The 14,178-nt window shown below is 49.6% G+C and overlaps 5 protein-coding genes across 5 annotated transcripts; 1 reads left to right on the top strand and 4 right to left on the bottom strand.

Moving 5' to 3' along the window:
• Positions 1–123: 123 nt before the first annotated feature.
• On the top strand, positions 124–1,829 carry BBBOND_0108020 (aspartyl protease, putative; the record flags this gene model as incomplete). The annotated part of the gene is given in 4 exon segments (XM_012911236.1): positions 124–303; positions 362–1,069; positions 1,106–1,733; positions 1,750–1,829. The coding sequence occupies 4 exon segments, from the start codon at positions 124–126 to the stop codon at positions 1,827–1,829; spliced, it is 1,596 nt and encodes a 531-aa protein (XP_012766690.1).
• An 883-nt stretch (positions 1,830–2,712) lies between these two features.
• On the bottom strand, positions 2,713–5,556 carry BBBOND_0108010 (hypothetical protein; the record flags this gene model as incomplete). Its single annotated transcript, XM_012911235.1, has 1 exon — positions 2,713–5,556. One exon carries the CDS (start codon positions 5,554–5,556, stop codon positions 2,713–2,715), a length of 2,844 nt encoding a protein of 947 aa, XP_012766689.1.
• A 475-nt stretch (positions 5,557–6,031) lies between these two features.
• Positions 6,032–10,012, bottom strand: BBBOND_0108000 (histidine acid phosphatase superfamily protein, putative; the record flags this gene model as incomplete). Its single annotated transcript, XM_012911234.1, has 3 exons — positions 6,032–9,727; positions 9,768–9,851; positions 9,887–10,012. The coding sequence occupies 3 exons, from the start codon at positions 10,010–10,012 to the stop codon at positions 6,032–6,034; spliced, it is 3,906 nt and encodes a 1,301-aa protein (XP_012766688.1).
• A 290-nt stretch (positions 10,013–10,302) lies between these two features.
• Positions 10,303–11,491, bottom strand: BBBOND_0107990 (phosphotyrosyl phosphatase activator, putative; the record flags this gene model as incomplete). Its single annotated transcript, XM_012911233.1, has 6 exons — positions 10,303–10,449; positions 10,488–10,562; positions 10,600–10,750; positions 10,785–10,884; positions 11,037–11,163; positions 11,204–11,491. The coding sequence occupies 6 exons, from the start codon at positions 11,489–11,491 to the stop codon at positions 10,303–10,305; spliced, it is 888 nt and encodes a 295-aa protein (XP_012766687.1).
• A 1,689-nt stretch (positions 11,492–13,180) lies between these two features.
• On the bottom strand, positions 13,181–14,105 carry BBBOND_0107980 (zinc finger, C3HC4 type domain containing protein, putative; the record flags this gene model as incomplete). Its single annotated transcript, XM_012911232.1, has 2 exons — positions 13,181–13,742; positions 13,783–14,105. The coding sequence occupies 2 exons, from the start codon at positions 14,103–14,105 to the stop codon at positions 13,181–13,183; spliced, it is 885 nt and encodes a 294-aa protein (XP_012766686.1).
• Positions 14,106–14,178: the final 73 nt, after the last annotated feature.

The following is a 14,178-nucleotide window of genomic DNA, read 5'->3' as shown; positions in this document are numbered from 1 at the left end:
TACAAATGCATAGTCACGATATCGCCATGTTCCCGTGTCTGTCTGCGGGTGAACTAGGTGCCACTGGGTGCGAGTCTGTCGCAGCGTTATTAGACAGCCAGCATTCCGTGTCAATGGGCCAGTATGGCTAGAGCGTCGTTCCTACTTGCCATTGTATGGCAAGTGTGCGCGCTCTTCTCCGGCCGGTTGGCGCTAGGATCGCAGGTCGGCAGTCGTGAGACACAGCAGGCGTTCGCTGCGCCTGCGGGCCCGGCTAGCGGCAATGCGCCTCCGGAAACCATATATTCGGGTCCTCCACCTAAGGTAGGCATTGAAATATTGCGATGTGTGCGCATGTTTGACTCCCATTCATGTTGCGTAGAGGATTGTGCCGCTCATACCCATACAACGGGACGTCAGCCGGACAGAGCGCTTGAGCAACGAAGTTAGCATTCGCTCGTTATCGCCAGAATCGCATCTCGTCAAAGTCCACACATCGAACTGGGACAATGTGGCAGCAGGCGAAGTACACCACGTCTTCGCCGGCAGAGGCCCCAACGGGTCACTAGGCGTCGACGATGAAACTGCGAGAAGACATGCCGACCGCAATGCCCGCAATTGCGGCAGCATTCCCATATCGGAAGCAACGCCAGCGTCATCGGATCACGTTGACGGCGGCGTCAGTGATGGGGTAACACGACACGAGGCCATCTTCCCTCGCGCCCCTGGGAACGCATGCCTATCAATAGGGAGTCTGCGACACACGGTATTAGTCATCGAAGCGTCAATCGGCTCGCCGGAACAACGGTTCCTGCCAATGTTGGACACTGGCAGCACAAACGTCTGGGTTGTGCATGAGGCTTGTGAGTCGGACGGTTGCCGTGGTTCTATGAAGTATGACCCCAGAAAGTCCAGCACCTTCCATTCGGCACCGGATCAGAAGTCTTATGTGCGCGCTAAGTTTGTATCGGGTGAAGTTCTGGGTGAGCTAGGCTTCGAGGACTTCACAATCGGCGGTGTTACCGTGCACTCACAGCCTTTCGCCATGCTCCGCCGCATCCCCGACGTGACGACCAACGACGTCCTACGGGTGGGAACGCCATTATGAACGATAATAATCATGCAGGCAACACATTTCCACGGAATGATCGGTCTCGCTTTCCCCGACCTCATGATAGTAAAGTCCGAGCCTCTATATGAGCGATACTTGCGCGCACTTGATGCAGCGTCGATATTCAGCTTCTACTACTCACTCGACGGCCACCACTCTGCGGTGCTTCTTGGAGGCGCCGCTGACGATCTGCACAAAGGCCACATTCGAATGATACCGGTGGTCACCGGCTACTACTGGCAGGTGGAACTCCGGGAGGTCTGGTTGGGTGAGCGGAAAGTCTGCTGTGACGGCGCGGCCTATGCTATTTTCGACACGGGCACTGCCTTCAACAGCATGCCGTACGACTCGTTTGTGCAGCTGATGGATCTATACTTGTCGCTGGATTCCGAAAGTGAATCTGGGCAAAGGCTCCACGACTTCCCCATTATACGCTATGTGTTTGGGAATGGTGTAGAAGCTTCACTGCGTCCGGATCAATATTCGTTCGTCTCCGGCGGTGTATACCGTCCGGCGTACATGCAAATTAACGTCAACGTGGCTGATGGGCCGGCATACATTCTCGGTAGCGTGGGCTTCATGCCTCATTACTACACCGTCTTCCAGGGTGGAAGTCGTCCGATGGTAGGCCGCAGATTTCTCGGTATCATATGATGTAGGTGGGAATCGCGCCAACGGATCACGAGAGCGCCGCCATATACATCTCCGCACAAGGCAGCAGTGCTGCCTAGGCGTGTAAACATGCCCCCTCAGTGACTTATAACGTCCCAAGAGGGGGGAATGGGAGCACTAAGCGGTATCATAAGTGCGTTGCATCAAGAGCAACATATTACTAAGTTTTTAAAATCTATTAATGATAATCACTCCTGAGGTTGCATGGAGTGATAGACATGTGCCTGATTCATGTGAACAGCACTGCGTCGGTATCCTGCCGACCTCTCTGGTTTTTACTTGAGTCATCAACAGTTTTATAAGAATGCGATACTTCGTCATATATTAATCCTATTATGAGTTATGGGACTGTTTTTCGCTACCCGTTTCACTAGGCTGCGAGATGTAGCTGAGTCCAATGAAACCCCGCTACTGTGGTTCGCAATGGTCAAAAGTGATTTACTGTGGCATTGTAGATCATTTCATGTATTACAGTGTGAACACGTAGTGAACAAGCGAAACCATCCATGCTTCCCATGCCACGGGTGGGGTGACGTGGCCAGGCAGTGACACGGTAATTTTTCAAAATGAACTGATTTAGTTAAAGTACAGCACTACGTACTGGATGTTAACCAATGTTAGGTTTTGTAGTAATTGCAAATTTTTAGAGTTGTGAAAATTAACAAAAGTAACCACATAACATCGTCCTCATTGCAGCAAGAGAATGGCAGAACAAAGGTATGTAACACATAATCCCTCGCATTTCTTATACCTGGGATTTTTGGCATTCACAGACGTTATACACATTGCAGTTTCATTAGGCTATGATACTGAGTTACATTACCACATTTAAGACACGACAGTAAAAAAATACGCTGTCACCCGTTACACAAACCAACAGAGCGACCAACATGCACTATGACAATTAAAGTGGCTAATTGCCAAACAAGTTATCGCACCATAGTTACCAATTACTTGGTGTAGTAGTTCTCGATCTGGATGGTAGAGAGGGTGGCACCTTTGACAGTGACGCAGTGGCACTCCAACGGCGGGGTCTGGCGCAGTGTTTCCTCGCGCCCTGTACCATAATTGCCGAACTTCAGTGTGACAAAATGATTGGTGCGAAATGATGCCAACAACTTGCTGATGTCGCTTCGGTTTTTTACCTCCCCGTCGACGTAAAATTGGTTGAAGCAGTCAGGTGGGTCGAGAACGTAAGGCGCTGGGCAGTAGAATGCCGCTTCTTTAGCAGATTGAATGTCAATCTTGCAACCGATTTGTCGTCCATTCGCATCGTAGAGTTTAGGTGTCTCGGGCTTGAACAACTCATCTGACGCATATGTGACGCCGCAGCCTTGCATGTACGGGTCAGTGGTCTCCACTACAACTTGGACAATGTGCCAAGTGTATCCAATCGACAGTCCCATTAAATTGTTCATGGGTTGGAGAGAGCCGTCTGAACTGATCGCACTACTAGCAATTTCAGTAACCTCAGATTGTTCGGGTGTCTTACCGCATACGAATGTTATTGGCACGTATTTTTTGTATGCTACATTTTTGGATACCAATACTGCGCCTTTACGCAATTCAATCTTCAATTCATTGATATCTTCAGTGGACGCCTCCAATGCGACTTTAAAGTCCCCCGGATTGCTACCAATGAAATCGCTATGTGGTACGCTAACGAGCTCGTTTCCTTGTGGCGTATTCCTGATGATGTAGTGAAAAAACTTAGATTGCTTTGGTAGCCAAGACGTTTGCACATCACTATAATTCCCTACGTATTCGTCGTGTATGAGTATTTCATCATTACCAGTACAATACAAGCGCAAAGATGCTCCTGCATATACTGTAATGGAACTCGGTGTTACGTCGTATAGCATAAGTCGATCTCGTGAGGTGAATCCCTCACTCGATAATCCTACCTCCCGCCAAGGCAGCAACATATAAGGAAGCACCATGTTACGTTGTCTCATATGACGTACCCTATAATAATGATAATCATCATAGTGCGATTCCAAAGTAAGCCTGCTCTTTTCGTACCCACGACGGTCGACACATATGCAGGCATAGCTCACGGCTTCTTTGTCTAAATCCAGCGCGAACACCTGAAATCCTTTAGTAGTAAAATTGTTAGAAAGTTGCACAGAATCAGGTAATGGCGAAACTTCATTGGAATGGAGATCATATAATTCGGATGCGCAATTACCGGGCAAAAGCTCTTCGTCGGGCTGGCATCGGATCCCAGCTTCCCAATAGCTAGATTCAGAATTATAAGTGCATTGGTAGACTTCCCCAATACCATTCCCCATATATTCCACTGAGCAATATTTGAGGCTGATATGAGGATCAAACAAACTGGTCACCGCTCGGTCGCAACCAACGATACGATAGTCATGGGTAAAAGCGAAAGAGACATTGATGATCGCGCGTATCGGACCTAAGTTATAATTCTCTGTAGGTTTCAATAACCAGTGAAACAAAAATGAGTTCACCCTTCTTTTTAAGGTGAGTGGTTTGTCTGCGTGGTACTTTAGCGTTACTACTCCCTGGGGTATCTGTGAAATATCCAGTTCAAGAGCATCGCCAGCCAGGGCTCCTGAATACGATACCACGTTGTAAATAGAAGCCTGATATGTGTTTATATTTTGTTGCAGAAAATCCAAGTTCTGTGGTCGGAATTCAGTTTTGAACAAATACCTCGGTGGATTCCGCAAGGCCGTAACAGGTTTAGAATCACCTACATGTTCAATTGGGAACCGTATGGTCAGTGTGCTGCCGGGATGAAGTAGAACAGAACACCACGGACCACGGATTACCTCCGTATGGTTGCGGAAGACCTTGCTGGTTATGTCACACACGTATTCTTTTTTCGAACGGATCTCTATCCTTGCCTTCACGTGACCTGTCTCAGGATCTATGCACCTGCATTCGCCGTTGAATGAGGGTAACGCTAAGCCATCGAAATATTGCGCAATAACCCATGGTTTATTAACATCAAAGTGTTGATACATATGTAATTGAGTAGCAATTTCCATTCGTTTGCCATTTTCATCCAACAGTGACTTAAAACAATCACTAGGTTCGATACGGCCTTCGCAAACGAATCCAATACGCACGTTTGACATATAATCCGCCACGCATGATCGCGTGCCAGTAAACCCATCCTCACTAACCACGTTATCCGGTGCAAAAAGAGGTGAAGGACGGCTCCCACAACCTTGAAGAGGGATATGGGAGAGACTTCTGTACACGTACGCCACTCCCAATCCGCTTCCTAGTTTTCCTATTTCATCTGTCAACGTATCGCCGTGATTCCACGCAAATGCCTTTTTTTGGCGAGTTACATTGAGGAGGTCAAGCTCTTCTTTAAGCGTATCACTCATAACTAGGTCTCGTGGACCACAGATGAATACCAGCCGATCATCGGTGACAACAAACATTTGTCCATCTGACATGTCAAAGTGCAATTCCGTTTGCGACGGGAACGATTCTATCCTGAAGAGTGCATTCTCGGCTTCAGAGCGCACGACTTCGTAAAGCGGAACAGAGCGCAGTGCACCATTGCGACTTACGTAAGTGGTGAGGTGAGCATGCTCATCCGGCGTCGGTTGAGGGTGCAAAACATATTCTATACCATTGACTTCTCGTGGACATATAATAGGCCTGTAAGCGAAGTGATTGACATCCGTTGAACAGGTGATAAGAGGATAGTATCTCAATGTACTGTCCGGATCATTGAAATCACATATTGCTGCACGACTATATGCGATAGTCTGTATAATTATCGCGCAGAAAACCAGCAGATACTTCATGATGAAGCATTTTCCAGTTAACGATTTATCGTAAGATGGATGACAATTAGAACGCATACAAAGGCCATTAGCCAAAACACGTTATAAGAGTATATTCTAACGGCAAAAACTTTAATAATATGTTGTTTGTTATATGGAAGTATACATAACGCCACAGCAGCAGCTAGCTGCCCAGCCACATGAATTTTCCTCGGCAAGTCTAAAGGGGAGCAACAAGGAATATTGCCAATGAATTAGATATGGGCTTAAAAATTCCTGTTTTGCAGAAAATTCTTTGCGGCACTTTCGAATTATAAGAGGGTATATGAGCTGCATTTATATATACGGATATGGATCCCCGGATACGTCTCTGATGACCTTTCGCTCTTCGGGTCAGTAGCGCTTGCGTATACGTTATAGGATTTCGGCTCTCATAAGATGAATTTAGCTGCCTGCAAAATATATTAACTCCTGGGACGTTTATGTACATTCACTTCTATAAAATATATGATTTATGGACAACATTTAATTCAAACATCCATAGGAAGCACCACATACACAGACTGCAAAATAAACTAACCTTGTTTACCAACTGCTCGAGACGGTTTATATCGCAATTGTAGTTTATTATCGCCAGCCTGCTGAGTTCGCAGTATGGAGGTACGGCGGCTCCGTTGTCAGAGCGATGTTGCTTGAGCTGCTCATCCGTAAAACCGAATGTTGGAGAGAATGACGCATCCCGAGACGAGGAGGTGCTTCTGCTCTTCACAGGAGAATCGCTACGCTCCGACGCGGTCGAGCTACGGGTGCTCCTCACGTTTGACGCCGCACGTATGATGGCGGACACATTGGATGCTGCGCATCGCTGGCAGCGATACCACCACGAGCCTTTGCGCGCGCTTTCGCGAGATGCAGCATTGTCTGTCGCTGCTCCCTTCGGGTCGAACTCGAGCTCCGCACCTTTGACATTCTTTGTCATGTATTGCAGGTTTGCCGTGGATGCGGACCGACGCATCCCAGATTGGTAGGATTTGACCCGTATGTTATCCATGAATTGCGCCCTTACGAACGCAGGGTCGATGACATCTCCGCAGTGCTTACACAGCACCTGGCCGCGCACGTAGTCGAGGTTGAACCTTGAAATATGCCTCCTGTATTTGTGCTTCTGGGAGCGCGCATTGCTGGCCAATATGTCGTAGTTTTGCCCGAACCCATCTCTGGCTCCGGGGCTGACGAGAATCTCGACGCGGTATTTTGGTACCCCGTTTTCTTTGCAGCTCCACCACACTCGCAGTACCACGTGAGAAAGGTAGTGCAGATCCCTTGTGTTATAGTGCACCAGCGGTTCCGAATTGTCGGCGTCGTCGTCGAGATAGTGCGCATACTTTAGAAAGTTCAGCAATGAGAACAGGATAGAAGCCGAAGTGACGTAGTATCTCGATCGTACCATGCGATGAGAGCGGTCCGAACTCATTTTCCTTGCCTCGCTCACCTCCTGTCTTACGATGTCGCTGTCGTCTGAACTGGACGTGTTATCCATATCGTCGCTGTAATGCTCCCGGCTTTTTGTCCGGCTGAGCGTCAACGTGCCACCGGAATTAATCTCCACGGGTTCTGGGAGTCTCGCGCCACTCGTTAGGAGATCCCATATTTCCTCCATGTTGGTACGACAGGAATACTTCATTTCGTTCGGTTTAATACCGCCGATGAATGTCATTCTGGAGTGGTCAGGAATGCAATTGATGCCATCTGAACCTAATGCAATGCTGCTGGCAGCCACGGAGGCGGCGCTTGCGGAAGTGGATGCGATGAGCGAGATTTTCTTCAGTGGATCGCCTGTATTAGTATGTACCATGTTCTGTATGTCCAATTTTTCTGACTTCGGAACGAAGTCGCTAGGTTCAGAAGACGTCCTCTCATGCGGCAATTTGTTGCCGTAATACTCGTCGAAACCTTCATGGATGGAGTTGCGCCGTTCGTGGCAGATGGCGTTTTGCTCGACCAGCTTCGCGTAAAGCTGGTCACGGTTGCGCTGCTGGTAAACGGCATTGTTGGTCACGTCACGGGAGTTCTTGTGAAGCGTAACATCGTGGACGATCTTCTGCAGCAACCTCCCCGCGACCTTCATTCCTATAGTTAAACGCTCCCTTGGCGTGACGCCATACTCGCATGGCGACAGTATCGCCGACAGTGGCCCAACCAGGTTGTATATGTCGAACGCCGTGTCAAGTCCACTGCCGAGATACGTGTGGTGGTGTATAAGGTCGTATCGCAGGTTGTCAACAATGTCCGCGACCATGGTGTACTGGAACTTACAGTCAGGCCCCTTATATAGCTTGGCTGTCAGATTCTTCCAACGTGTCGCCATGTCCTGCAGAATCTCCAACACACTGGTGGCATACTCATCGACGGAGTAGAGGTACATCCACTTGGTTATCTCGTGGTCGAGGGAGTTCATGAAGTCGTTCAGCAGCTTGTTGAGCCGGTTCATGTCCTCGTTTTGAAAGTTCATTTTCTCCAGAGCCTTCCGATAGTACTTCGCCTCGTCTGCATCCATGTTCCTCAGCAGCTTATCCACCTCATGTTTGTTTCCCCAGTTCTCCATGAGGCTGCTGAGGCGGTTCTTGCACTGGTTTCGCTCTCGCACCTCGATGTTGTCGTCGAGAAGCATCTGCGCCCGCTTGTCACGGATCGTCATGGCCACCAAGATGGGTGTCAGCTCGCCCTCAAGGTCCAGGATACCCTTCGTGAACGCCGCGCTCGTGAGCTGGCACCTACCCTCATTCGACGTAAAGATCTTGAAATCATGGCGGTAGGTGCTGTGCAACCTGACGAGTCCAGTGCAGTCCGTTGGATACAGCGACTGCCTAAACCGCCGCCCAAGGTCTTCGGCTTGGCATTGACCAACTGAAGTCAGTTCACCGCCCCATTTCGCCACTACTAGGACCTGTTGCACCTTGCCTTCGTCATCGAACTTCGCCTTCAGCTGTATTTTCCTATTAATGCCAGCGAATCCTTCGGAAGTGTTTAACATGTTTCCCATTTCCTTGTGCAACGTTAACCGCTCGCTCAGTGTCCTTGTTTGGGGATTCTCTGTGTCACTGGAATCGTCGGAATACGTTGGCGAATTGCACATAAGCATCTCTCCTTCCAGTTCCTCCAATATGATCTTGTTTATTGCCGTAAAGCGCCTCATATCCTCCGGCGCCTTCAGGTTTATCTGCTTGTCCGTAACCCCATCGAAATACCCAAGAATCAAGGGGTGCTGTGTCATGATCTTCACCTTCTGCTTGGGTTTGCGGTCCGCATGGCGCATAACGACCACAACGGAACACAATTCCTCCTGGGACTCCGACCTGTCGATGGTTTGGTCGATGTCGACAAACGTTTTTTTCAGCGCCTCAACGGTCTCGTTGGTTATTATGCGAGCGGGTATGACCTTGTCGAGCGTTATGTTGTATTTCATTTGCAACTTCAGCAGGAACATGATGCGTATAATTTGGCTAAGGTCAGTGTGGTGGCGGCTATGTTTGACGAACGACCAGCCGTTGATGTCGCAGACGTAAGGGCCGTTGATGGTCCGCAGGATGTCGAAGCCGCAGACCACCTGGCGGAAATGCTCGACGATGCGGTACGCGATGATCTTCTCCTTCGCCGTCAAAATAACTGGGTAACGCACCTCCTTGCCATCCGTGTTACGATTCACCTTGCCGTCGAGCGTTGGCGACTTCCGCGCCTCCGCATGGGCGAACATGCAGCCCACCGTGTATACCTTTATGTCCGTGCCAAAGGTGGACATGAACTCCTCGTATATATAGGTGCCATCGCGTCGCACGGTGTTGATGTCGGCGCAGTACTGCGAGCTCCTGTCGTGCACTTTGCGGAATAGCTTCTTGCAGCCGCCACCGGTGTTGGTTGGGTAGTAAATCCAGTTGTTGTGGTTATCGGCATCCACAGGCTTCTCTATGAAAGGCTTCTTCAGCTTGACGTTGTTGTAGACTATGTAGTCCTCGTTTTCCTCGAAGGTGGCCTTGCCCATCCTGACGGCCTCGTGGTCCACCACCACGTAGTTGGGATGCGGGATGTGGCATAACTGCAGCTCCCGGTAAATTTCCAGCCTGGATTTGAATACTCGCTGTCGTTCAACGTCGTTCAGGACTATAGGCTTGTAGCGTCTCACGTAATCGATGGCCTGCATACATTGAGGTCTGACGCTCATAAATCCAACGAACCTTCTCAAGGGGAAAATTTGTCGAGTAGAAGGCGATTAAGCACTCCACGATTGGCCATTCTGTGACTGGAAGATGTAGAATTGTCTGGAGCAAGTGGAGTCGCGCAACGATGGACAAACCTCCTCGGGGAAGATGATGATCTCGAAATCGCCGGTCGCGCGCAGGTGATGGAGAATCGATCGCATAGGTGCACTTTCGACCTTGTTGGCCATGGCACATATGCCAAGGGTGAAAATGCGGTTCATCGTCGGCGTTCGAGTTGTTTGCCGGTCTGACCGTGAGTTGCCTCGCCGTTACACCGCACGGCGCATTCAGCCTATCCAACCCAAACTACAGTATCGCAGAAGCTGCCATTTACATGTGTTTTGGCAGCGTGGAATGACGGTAACACTTGGTGGCGAAGGTTGCACTGAAATGTGTAACCGGAAAAACACTACACATTCGAACAAGTCACTCTAAAACAGTAGAACGTTCCGTTATGAAGTTATTTTAGCGCAGAAACAGCTTCGTCGTTGCCCGGCAAATTGCACTGTCTCTAAGATCCATGTCGAACACGCGTCAGATGGGCAATATCATTTTTGTACATTTCCAAAAGCCCTGAATTAATCCTCGACCATGTGCATGACGCGCAGATGCCATGTAACATTGGCGATGCGATTTCTAGCGGCATCCCCCTGACTTTCTGCGACGTTTCCTTGTACAACGGACGCCCAAACGTACCCTCTTGATGTACTCGACGGTCTGCAGGAAAATATATTTGTCTTCCTCCGGAGTTTTGAACCCATTTAAAACGACCTGCGCGGTATTATACGACGCGGGGATCGCTGCATACCTCGCCCGGCTTGATGGCCTCGTTTGACATGAGCTGGGCGGACCCTAGCACAAAAGGCAGAAACTGGTAGTGGTCAATGCCCCACGCCCCTTTGCTCCCAGCAGGCTCAAGCCTGTACCTGTCAATCAGGTGCTGGATTAGCCGGAAGTATCTGCGAAAATTTATGTGCCAGACATGCAGCATACCTGGACATCACCCTAAGCGCGACGCCACTTAAATCGTGACTCCGTATCAAACCCACATCGCGCAGTCTCTTTAGGAAGATCACAAATTGCAGCTCATGACCTGTGGAGGCATAATTTTGATAATGACTGCTGCGGATGCAGGCAACCTGGGGAGTGGCCAGTCCGGTAACGATTGCGTGCAATAATCACCGGTTAGCGGAAGACGCAGACAAGGGCACATGTCACTGGAGCAGCGCAATCAATGTCACTTACCAGTTCCGTAATCGATACGGACTTGGTTTCCAAACGAGTGAATGAAATTCCCCCTGATAATTAGGCGCAAGCTTTGGTTAGAACACGCCTTGACGATCCCAAGCGTGTTTGCGATTTCGTCCCACATCTGCAAAGGCATAAATGAACATAGGTACACATCCACACACTTCCTGAACCTCGTGTAGCCACATTGGATGCGCCTTGCTACCGAAGCGGCAGTCGCTGTAGTCCTCTGGCTTGTGATCTTCCGTCATGTCGTGGAGCTTCTGCAGTACCGACTCCAGCTTCAACACTACATTGTTGGCGGTTGCATCTGAATCGCCGCGCTGAAACTCCGCCACATCGGGAATAGGCTTATTCGCAGCTGCGTCATTGAGCTTAAGTATGAACTTCATAGCATCGTCGGCATCCTGCTGATTAGGCGTGGTGGTCGGCGGAGGCATATCAGCCTCCATCTGGCGCTGTTATACGTTGATCACACCTGCATTGGGGTTGTAATGAGTCGGCGAAGTGACGAGGTGTAGAAGGGATGTTACACATTCCACCAGCAACACATCCGTTGCTCTTGCTAAATACGCTAATACTACCGATGCAGACACGATGTCACACACACAACGCAATGCATCTGCGGTGACGGAATCGCAGACGAAGCGTAGTCATACCCAGTTGAGTAACCAGCTCTCACGAGCACACGTAAAAGTATTCTGGGCTTAAAACGAACCTCTTGCAAGTGCCAATCACCAAACAATGTATATAGGACTATATATACGGTCCATATATATGTAATTATAGCCCGTAGTCGGGGGAGTACGCCATGAAGGACGAGCCTTCCACTAAGTTTATTGGACGTCAGTCCTGCTACCGATCGATTAGAGATCGCAGTGACTAAAATCACGCATATTAGTCAGGGTGCCGCGTCCACAGTTTTATATGATTCCAAATCCATGTGAGCTTGACATAATGTTTAGGAATCGCAACATCAACGACCGAGCCGCGAACACCTTACAAAGTCAGCTGTGTACTAAAGCCTACATACACAACGGCAACTGTTTTATACCACACCTCTATCCGTTGGCGATGAGAACAGGGCTTAGGTGGAATATTTGCGACGTGAACAAAAAATATTTTTGTCTGATCTCAAAACCAATTATGTATGCCAAGATGGATCGCACGGTGATGTGTGAACAGCTAAGTTCAGACGCGAACTCATAGCACCGCTGTACCCGTACGCAAGGTAGATGTTACCGCCATTCATGTCCACATGATCCATGTTATATAGACAGGTATCTCGGTCACCTTGCATCTGTCGATTTAAATTTTCCTATCTACAGTGACAACCAAATATATGTAGTATCAGAATACAGCCAAAATTCGGTATATGGAAGATTGCTGTTAGACGTATTATGTGCTATATAAATGCATATTTAGCCCCTCCCGACGTGGGCGTATAGCTCAGTGGTAGAGCGGCTGACTGCAGATCAGCAGGTCCATGGTTCAAATCCGTGTGCGCCCTTGTTTTTATTCAGTTCCTTTCGTCTCTTAGGGCACAACAGCGACTCTTTATGTTATGATGTGTCGTCTTAGGATGCGAGTTTATCTGTTTCCTTGTGCTATCTTGGATTGTGTGAACAGCTTGCCTCTACGTTGCACTATGCGTTGAAGTCTGTAAAACTGATCGTGGAGTACATAAGTCAACTTGCAAGTTCTAAACATTACTAGATCCGCATTACAATTCCGTACATAGAGCGTTTTTGCGTTCGTTTGCTACGGTGTACCTCATTATCTCATGCGGTGCACTGCATCATGGCGGGTTGGACCAGCTGACCGCATGGGCAGACTTGGTGTGATAGTAGCACCAAAAGCCATGACAAACGGCCATATCGCAATCCAGACAACATCCACATGGGTTTATCCCGTCGGGATGTATAGAGGTATGGCTGCCTCCCCCGGACAATACGAAATGTTACACGACTTTGCATATCTTCACTTTTTTGCAGTCAAACAGGCTATAATTAATAACGTGATGTACATTAAATGAGACGTTAGTCTCCGACACAGTTTAACTTGGAGGCATCATACGGGCCTCCAAGACTGGCTACAGGTTTACCACTCGCCGCTGCCGTGAGAGTCTTGGCGATCAACGGTCAGTTGACGGTAGACATGCACCACGGGCATTTGTTGCTGCGCGCCAGCCACGCATCTATGCACGCGACGTGGTAACCGTGCTTACAGCGCAGCATACGCAAGCGGTGCTCCGGCTGGAATTCCTCCAAACAAATCCTGCACATTGTGGCGTTGTCCTCCTTCATGTCGCGGTAGAGGACCACGGGCAACCTATCGATTTCCTCCCTATTGGCCGGCTTGTGTGTGTTCCTGGCTGGGGTCGGTGGGAAGCAGTGGTAGAAGATTGCGAAGGTGAAGGCCACGCGCATGGTGACTATGGAAAAGACGTATAGGATAAAGCCGTTCAACAACACGTGGTCTTGAACGCGGGGGTGCCTGGACGCAAGAAAGCCGGCGGCATACGAGGCGTACGTGAGAACGCTAAGCCGCCTGCACCAGTTCCAGAGCCGCGAGGTCGTAAGGACGGACATGCAGTACATGATCTCCTGGTTGCTCCTCCCCCACAAACGGCTCATAGTGTACAGCGCCATTATCCTGCCCGGGATCTGGAGCGCGTGCAGTAGCTTGTTGAACGCCAACCACCTGCATCCGTCGCATGTATGGATCACGCCATGGAACGTACCACCACACGATTGAGTCGCCAAGGTCGCTCTGGGGCTCGACTAGCCCGAGTACCGTCTCGTTGGGGACGTATAGCAGCACGTTCATTAAGGCGCCGCAGATGATGGAACCCTTGATGAAGGTGAGCGCCTTAAGCGGGTGTAGGACGACGAAGTCCATCACCATGTCGGCTTCGTTGGCCCTCTGCCGCGCTCTCCTCTGCCTGTAAGTGTCTACTCCTATGAAAAAGTCCGCGATGCGATTGAAGAGAGCACTTCGGAACCGCAGCCCATCCGCGAGATCGCGGCCATAGTGCTGCTGCCCGTGCAGCCCAGCAAACGCCATGTTCGCTGAGGAAAGGCTCAATAACTATAGCGGAGTTGCCGCCACCATGCCAGCGAAGCGCCGCTCGAGTTGC

This window comes from Babesia bigemina (genome assembly GCF_000981445.1).
Source record: "Babesia bigemina genome assembly Bbig001, chromosome : I".
In the NCBI taxonomy this organism is placed as follows: Eukaryota; Apicomplexa; class Aconoidasida; order Piroplasmida; family Babesiidae; genus Babesia; species Babesia bigemina.
The sequence above is the reverse complement of the archived record's forward strand: the minus strand, read 5'-3'. Positions and strand labels throughout refer to the sequence as shown.